Source organism: Centropristis striata, chromosome 9 (assembly GCF_030273125.1).
Source record: "Centropristis striata isolate RG_2023a ecotype Rhode Island chromosome 9, C.striata_1.0, whole genome shotgun sequence".
In the NCBI taxonomy this organism is placed as follows: Eukaryota; Metazoa; Chordata; class Actinopteri; order Perciformes; family Serranidae; genus Centropristis; species Centropristis striata.
Genome location: NC_081525.1, coordinates 30,462,233 through 30,470,363, shown reverse-complemented (window position 1 = coordinate 30,470,363; position 8,131 = coordinate 30,462,233). Strand labels below are relative to the sequence as shown.

Below are 8,131 nucleotides of genomic sequence, written 5' to 3'. Positions count from 1 at the left end.
CGGTATTTTACAAATCTGTCATTTCTAAAATCTAAACTAACTTCCCAAAAGGTTTTCCTGAAAAGTCCATGTAATTTGCTGCTATTGTTGGTTTGATTGGTACACATCCAATTAATTAATTTCATTATTTAGGTTTAAGAAAATGTGAAATTTATCAACAGGCACAAATTTCACCATTTAAGGAAATCCTTAATTTTTAAATATTATTTATGGCTGCCATTTTTTCAGCAGCCTAATCCCAATTTCTTTGGAATCAGACTTAATAAGTCTAAATAAGTAATATTAATTATTTGTCAGTTCTCAGTGCTGATAACACGATGGATCTTGACTCCTTGATTCAAACAAAACATGTTTGTCTGGCTGCACTGTAAACAGACACACCAGGGGCCAGTTAATCTGTTAATCCATGATGAAAACAGTTTGTCCACACAAGGACAGAAATATGCATATCGTATAATAAAGATGCATGTTGCTCTGATTCTGTTGTATGAATCTTAGTCATTATGGAACTTCTGCTGCCCTTAAACATATGATTGCATATTGATACTTGTGCCCGAATGATAAAAAAAATTATGAAATTCACTCAATATTATTAAAAAAGGGGGGGAAAAAACAAAGAAGAAATTATTGCTTTATAAATTTGCCTTTGCACACCCCGGTTCCTTTGGTTAAGTGTTGTGTATTCCATTTCATTTATGTTTATATTTATACCTAAATTTTATGAATGCAACCATATCCAATCATTATTCTGTATTAAATATGTGAAGTATAATGACTTGTTATAACCACTTTCATTACCATGAAACCATCATCTAGACTGAAATAGCTCAATATAAAGAGAATAAAGAGAATAAACAAATTCTGATTTGATTGAAATTCTACAAAATATCATGATCAGTGAAATAAGAAAACTCCTTTTCCATCTCCTCTTCACAACCCGCAGCATTCTCAGCTGAAACACATTTTCATCGCTCATTCCTATATGTATATATTATGTGTACACATTTTTTCAGCGTTCCTGTAGTATGAAGCTGTGCTGTTAACCAGGGTTGTTGCTAGATCAGCCAGAACGGAAATCTTAAGGAGTTTAAGTTTTCAATATTAAGTAATTATTTGCTTGAGTTAAATAGAATACCTGTCAGGGAAAAACCTGTATTCTCCATAATCAAAGCCCCAGAATTACCCAGCTCTTTCCAGGACACCTATGATGAAACTGGGACTGCCGTAAAAACAACACCCTGATATTCCTCGAATCAACAGGAATAAAATGGCTACCTATAATCTATATTGTGGAGACCTTTAACTCTAAATCTTAACTTTTTAATATCAGCTTGAGACTGAATCTAAAAAATTAAGAATAATCTCAAACTGTTTTAATTCCACAAAAATCAGCACTCTGAAGGGCTGATGGCCTCACTGAAACGACTGCAGGTACTGAGGTGGAAAAACTAAAATCATTCTGAAGAAAGTGTTCAAAAACAACTTGCATTTTAAAATTCACAAAAAATCTATTTAACATTGCATCAATAACATGTCTACTTCTGTAATAACTGTACATTGTTTAACATGTCAGTCTTTCCATGAAAACTGGTAAACATCAGTGGCGATTTAAGACAAAGGGATTTGTGCAAATAAGTGAGAAAGCATAATGTCGTGTATACGCTGCTGAGAGTTCACTAAAGCGAGACTTAGATATAAAAAAAGATGCCTATGATCATAAAGAGAATCCTATTGAAAAGCACATTTTAAATGGAGTATTAAACAGTCTGTCATGCACTTACCTCTGAGGCAGCACACCTCTTTTTTTTTTCTATACTTAAAAAAAACGATTTTCCTGTCAGGACGAAAAAAAATTAAAATACCCGACAGCCCTTATGGCCGCTCTACATTCAGATTGAGTTCAAATATCATTCGGATTTTTTAAGACGTTGCAAATCCTTCCAAAGGCTTTAACACTGTACCATTCACTTAATAATAGGTCCTACTGGGAAGCACAGTTTAAAAAAGGGGAAAAAAAGGAGAAAAAAGTGAGGTTTGCTGTTCACAGAAGTTCCCCTTCACTGGAGTGAAGTGCCTTCAACAAGCGCCGTAATCACAGCGGCGAGAATACAAGAAGATGAAAGGGAGCTTCAGATGTGGCGACACGTTTCCAGCTGTGGCGGCACTAACCGGCTTTACTGCTGAACGATGTTGGAGGGAAAGTGGACAACGTCTTTCCAGACCTGTCTTTGTCTCTGAGTGCTAGTGGACGGTGCTTGTGTTGTGTCAGGGGCGCTGCGGATCGTACTGCTGGTAGCGGTTCAGCTTGTCCGGGTCGTTGGAGGCCATTTGGGTGAAATCCTGGAAAATGTCCTGGTAGGTTTCATCTCCTGCAGGAGAAACAACACGTGATATCAACAACAAGGCAGACAGACACGTGTTTGTTACACAATTATCTTTTCTGAACTATTTTATCTTTCAGCCCTGTAAAAGTCTTTCTAATTACACAATCTGAGAGGGAACAATCTATCTTTATTGACGCCTTTCTAACCTGCATGACTGGGCACAAAGAGATATTACTTAACATTTTTAAAGGAGCCATAAAAACATTGGGAATCACTGAGACACAGAGCAGAGCTGCATGATCATAACAACACTACCTAAGTCTCAGAACAGAACAGTGGAAACATTTACTTTAAGTTTCTACATAGGAGTTTTCTGCCTGATAGACTTTTGGCCTCTTGCAGGAAGCGATATACAAACAAATCTCTTATTTCTGCTCAAATTGATTTCTGGGAATCACCAATGTTTTATTATTTTACTTTCTACTAGGCAAGAGAAAAACTACACATAGTGGTGAGCACTCTTACCAATATGAGACAAAAACATCAAATTTTTCCAACTGTATGTATATTATAATATCCTATAGATTAATATATTTATTTGATTGGATTGGATATTTTAGCTGGGTTTTCATTTCTTTGTAACACCAGTACTGATACTTGAAAATAATGTTTACTTTGTTTATTCTTATTAAATGTAGTTCTTCTTGCAGCCTTTTCTTTTAGTATTTACACAGGGTTAAACATCTGCACTTGGTTAATATTTAGTGCAGATTTGGATAGTTAACAGTGTTTGGGGTATCTCCAGTTGACTTCTTCTATTTTTTTTAATAAGAACTATAAAAAAATGCAACTGCATGAGGACCAGTGCATCATTTAAAGATATACAAGCATGAGTTTTGCGACAACAATTGTAACCTTTGTCAGAAAAGTCTGAACTTTAAAACAAGAAAATAGTGATAAATATTTGTCAGGCAGATTGGCACGTTGTGGCTAAGAAAAGGTAAGATGCTGGCATAGCAACAATCCTCTCAGCTCCAAATTAAAGCCTGAGCTTCTCCTCCTCTTCACCACAGCAACATGCTGCAAATGAGCTCCATAAAATATATCTAACTGCATTAAGACTAAGACTGTTGCAAGCAAAATAATGTTGAAAAATATAATATCAACAGTGTCTTGCAGAGTGGAGGCCTCAATGCACAAACAGTGACAGAATAATCAGAACAGGAATAAAAAGAAAAGGTCGGCCATACCTGTCAGATTGTCGGCGTGACTCGAAATATGAAACAGAACAAAGCACAGGCAGAAAAGATGGGAAGGAACAGAAGAAGCAAAAGGCAAAAAAACAGCCAGAGGAAAGCTTTTCAGAAAGATCCACTCAGAAAGAAAAGACAAGCCCACAGAGATTCATTTTTTAAACAACTGTATTGTGTTTAAAGTGCAGGAGTTTATGTACAAAAATACAGTTGTGTTGGCCTCAGCACCCCCAAAGAAAACAAGAGAACTGAAAAAAGGCACAAAACTCTGGGGAGGAGAGCGAGAAAAGAAAAGCAAAACAAAACAGAGAACCGACAGAGTGAATTTACAGTGAGAGAGAGAAGTGAAGTGTTGGTGAAGAGAGGAGCGTCCTCTCACACCGGAGCAGCGGTTCTTAAAGTGTTTGAGTTGCAATTGTAGATTTTCTCTTTTCAACATTTTAAACAAGAAGACTACAGAAAAAATATTGAAAAATGCATAAAAATATTAAAATAATTACAATCTTAAAAATGCACATACTGCCCTTTGTTGGATTTTGTTAAATGCCCCTAAATAAATCCACAAAGCAACTCGCAGGCTGAGAACCACCGCTCTGCACTTCTTCCACACACTCAGTCAGGTAGAAACACTTTGAGTGGAGGGAGCTTTAACTGCAATAAAGATGGAGGGTGGACTGATGAGGTTAGTTCTTCCTCACATTCATTACCCCTGAATATCCCTCATCATTCATCTACTGATTGGAGACGCTGATGAAGAGCTCATCAGTGAGCAACAACACAAAACAACTTGAGGATCGTTCAGTGGAAGCACGTACTTCAGACTCTGCTCTGCTCCTAAAGACTAACAGTTTCTGCACCATTCTCCTATCAACAAGCCAAGAAAATAGAAGGATTTATTATTTCTTATTCAGATCCAAAACTATGAAAGCTCATTTCTCAAATTTTGATTTTAAAAAGATCCTGTGAGTCATTAAGATTTCTCGAAATCTGTCTCAAAATGATGGGGGAAAAAACCTATTGATTATTCTAAGTAATTCATTTGAGAAAGTTTCTCATTTTTACATACAAAGTCATTCATTTGAAATAACTTATTATTTTGAGAAAGTTTTTCAGTATTTTGAGGTAAAAAGTAATTTTTTCAAGTCATTATTACAAACTTGTATTGCTGTGATTATGGGCAATTAGCAACCAATGACCATGATTTTGAGAAAGTTTCTCATTATAATGAAATAAAGGATTTTTTTCCATGACTATGGCGGAAATGGACTTCCATCAAAACATTCCTTATTTGTTTTAAATAATCAAAAAATTACCACAGAGGATATTCCACTTTAAAAAAAAATCAGCAGCATTCATGCTAATAACAGTCTGGCTACCTGCAGCATCACACCTAGCCCTCCGTATAAGAAGCCTGACTCTTCTTAGACACATATATTAGAGAATAGCCCTCCTTCCTGTGGTCACACACACTAATACACAAGTCCCTTTACTCTACAATCTTTCTAGAAACCCTTCAGCTTCTACTCTGAAGGACTTCATTTACCTGTGAACACAATCAACAATCTCAATCTACTCTAACTACTGAACACATCCCCCACACTAGTGAGCCATTCAAACATCACATACTGTCTGTGAGCAGCAGGGGGCGCCGCTTTATCACTGTGAATCAGCAGAAAAGTGCTTTGGTGCCCTCCCAGGATGGAGCGGAGACATGGGATGAAACTGGGGTGCATTTCAATCATTCATTCACAAAGAAAAACTTCAGTGAGCTTTGCACTAATGTCTATTCACACACATTTTTTTTGTTGTAAAGCTCCTGTATGATTAAGATAAATATAAGCTAGGACCAGCAGGTGATAAGAATATATACATGGTTACACGTGAATATTTTCCTACACTATTGCACTTGTTTCTTGTATCATCCTCAGATGGTTTGTCTATATTTGACCCACTAACATTCAATACAATCAAAGCGATGGCACTAACAGGCCTTCATCGTTTTACAATTCTGGATTTCCCGCGGTTTTCGGCACATTTAACCGACACAATATTGTCATAACAGGAAGTAAATACCATACAATCAAAAAAAGAAAATTAAGGATGTGAATACAGAGCCCCTCATGGCATTCACTCCCGTGCAAACACAGTCTCAACTCTGCTTATTCTGTCAGAACATGAACAAAGATACGTATGCATCATTTACAACATGTACAGTAATAGTATACTTATTATACGGTTCCTAGAATTATCTTTATAAAAGAAAACTGCTCTAAAATAGACTTTTTCTCTGACCAGGCATGTCACAACAGCAAGATGCATTATGTTTGGACAACAAGTAAGTAAACAGGCCTTGAAAATGGTTAAGACTTCAAATGGGAACCATACAATCGCAGGACGACTAGGTACAGCAGTTGCATAACCATTAAAAGGAATGTGCATAAATTACTTTCGATAGGTCAATTTAAAATGAAACTTTTATGGTGATTTACGGACACACACTATGCCTCTCCAGACTGGTCAGATGATTTAATATGTCATTCAAAAGTCATGATTATTGCCAGATAGTAGCCGTGTTTCCATTCAATTTCCAAGCAATTTTAAGCAGAAAATAAAGAACTTTCCATCCACTGATTTGGAGTGAATTAATTAAGCTATAATGTAGTTTTATCATAAATTGGCACTGTAGGCTATGCATGGTTGTAATCCAGAGAAGAAGAAGAAGAAGAAAAAAAAAAAACAAGTCGCCTTGGCCATCAAACCCATCTGTGATAGAAAATTGAACTGAGGTTGTTTCAATCGCCAGTGGAACAAAAAAACTGATGTTTAGATAATAATAATAATAATAACAATCACAATTAAATTAAACACCATAATTCATGTCAGTTAGCATTGGCCATGCTTTCTGGGGATTAAAACGAATAAGTATATTATCTGGTAAGAGGCTGAATGCAGAAACAGCTGGTTGTTTATGGAATTTAAACTTTCGGTATGTCAGAATTTATGGAAATAGATAAGTGCATTTCAAACAACGTAACTGTCACTGCACACATACTTCCATGTGTCCTTTATGATGGCATGGACGTTAAGCTCAGGGTCAAATGTAGATGGCAATGGTCTGTGAGGCCGTTAAATACATCACAACGGTGGACGGATACATTTTATTCCCATAATATCTCTGCAAAAGATTCTACCACTGTCAAACGTTTTTCTTCGTGTCCTAGCTTGAAACATTTGCTCCACTGGCACGTTGGAAAGGTGCAGGAACACCGTATCTAACTCCAAACATAATGAGCTCTTATTTGTCTGAAGTCGTTCCGTTTTCAACGAAGACAAAAAAATTCAAAAGCGCATGACAATTTTTTTCCCACAATTAAGGAAGATTATGTAATTTTCAAATCTAGCTTTTCAAATGCTTAAAAATGTGCATGAAAATATGTGAATGGAACCACGGCTAATGAAAACTGCCGTCACTTTGAGGTCACTAGATACAGTTGGCAGTTATTGGGTAGCTAGTTTTTTTGGAAAGACATAACACTTATTAAAAATTATAATTATTTTACCCCCCCCACCCCAACAAAATAAGTTCTTAACAGCTGCTATAAATCACTGAACGCCTCTAAAAAAGAGGGAACCAGCAAAAGTTTATAATCGAAACTTAAAGGGAGGAAGTAGAGACTATCTGGTAAAAAAGTGACACTGTTTCTCTAAACTTTGTGCTATTGATATTTCTACATGAGTAACAGTCACTTAATTGAAAACGTGGATGTTCCACTTTGGAACAAAACTCCTCAGAAATGTCCAGAGTCGATGGCTTTAACCCTGTCACACTGAAACAGTAAAGCACCTGATGTTAAACCACACCAAGGTGCAGCTGGCCCGGCGCCTGGCGAGAGCGGGGCGTTAAGATAATAGTTGCACTCGCGGTACAGCAGCACACAGGAGCACAACTGACAGAGCTGGGCTCAGTGCACCCTCACCAGCAGATCAAATTTCCCCTCACCTGGAGGTCTCTTATAAAAAAGTTGCCTTCCGATTGTAATCAAACCTCTGAGAATCAATTGTGTCTGTTATCTGGGTGTTATCGACTGACCCCAACTCTGAGACCTGGGCCTTACAATTCCTCTGATAAGCCTGGTTTCACAGTTTGCTGCCCCTGTGTTATAACATTATTAGGTTTCGTCCAGCTGCAGGCTAATAAACTCCTGCATGCACTTCCTGTACTGCATCTCGGTGGGGCTGTTGGTGTTATATTGACCTGACTGGCTGTAGGGCCCCTCCGCCTCTCGCATCTCCTCGTTCATCTTGGCCAGTCGCAACCTGGGGAGCAGGTTAGAGAGACAGGAAGTGGCGAATTAGCAGCAAGAAAGAGATCAACAAACACTCAATACTTAAACTTTCAACATTTGACTCTATTGTCGGGGTTCTAGTTAGGGCTGAACCGAACCTTCAAAGCTTTATTCATACCATTAAAAAATATATTTTTTTCTTTTAACTTAACTGCTTTAATAAGCGGAACAGCTCAATTAACTGCCACAGTGTTACATCCAGAGGTGC

General features: G+C 37.2%; 1 protein-coding gene across 2 annotated transcripts in view; it reads right to left on the bottom strand.

Annotated features, from left to right (window-relative positions):
• Nucleotides 1-1,471: 1,471 nt before the first annotated feature.
• LOC131977278 (arf-GAP with coiled-coil, ANK repeat and PH domain-containing protein 2-like) overlaps nucleotides 1,472-8,131 on the bottom strand; it is a 67,332-nt gene continuing 60,672 nt past the window's right edge. For both annotated transcript variants that reach the window (XM_059340499.1, XM_059340500.1), the window contains 2 exons: nucleotides 7,833-7,894; nucleotides 1,472-2,369 (listed from right to left, as the gene is read on the bottom strand). In XM_059340499.1, coding sequence (XP_059196482.1) covers nucleotides 2,266-2,369; nucleotides 7,833-7,894 — 166 coding nt within the window. In that variant the 3' untranslated portion in view covers nucleotides 1,472-2,265. The remainder of the gene's footprint in view (nucleotides 2,370-7,832; nucleotides 7,895-8,131) is intronic.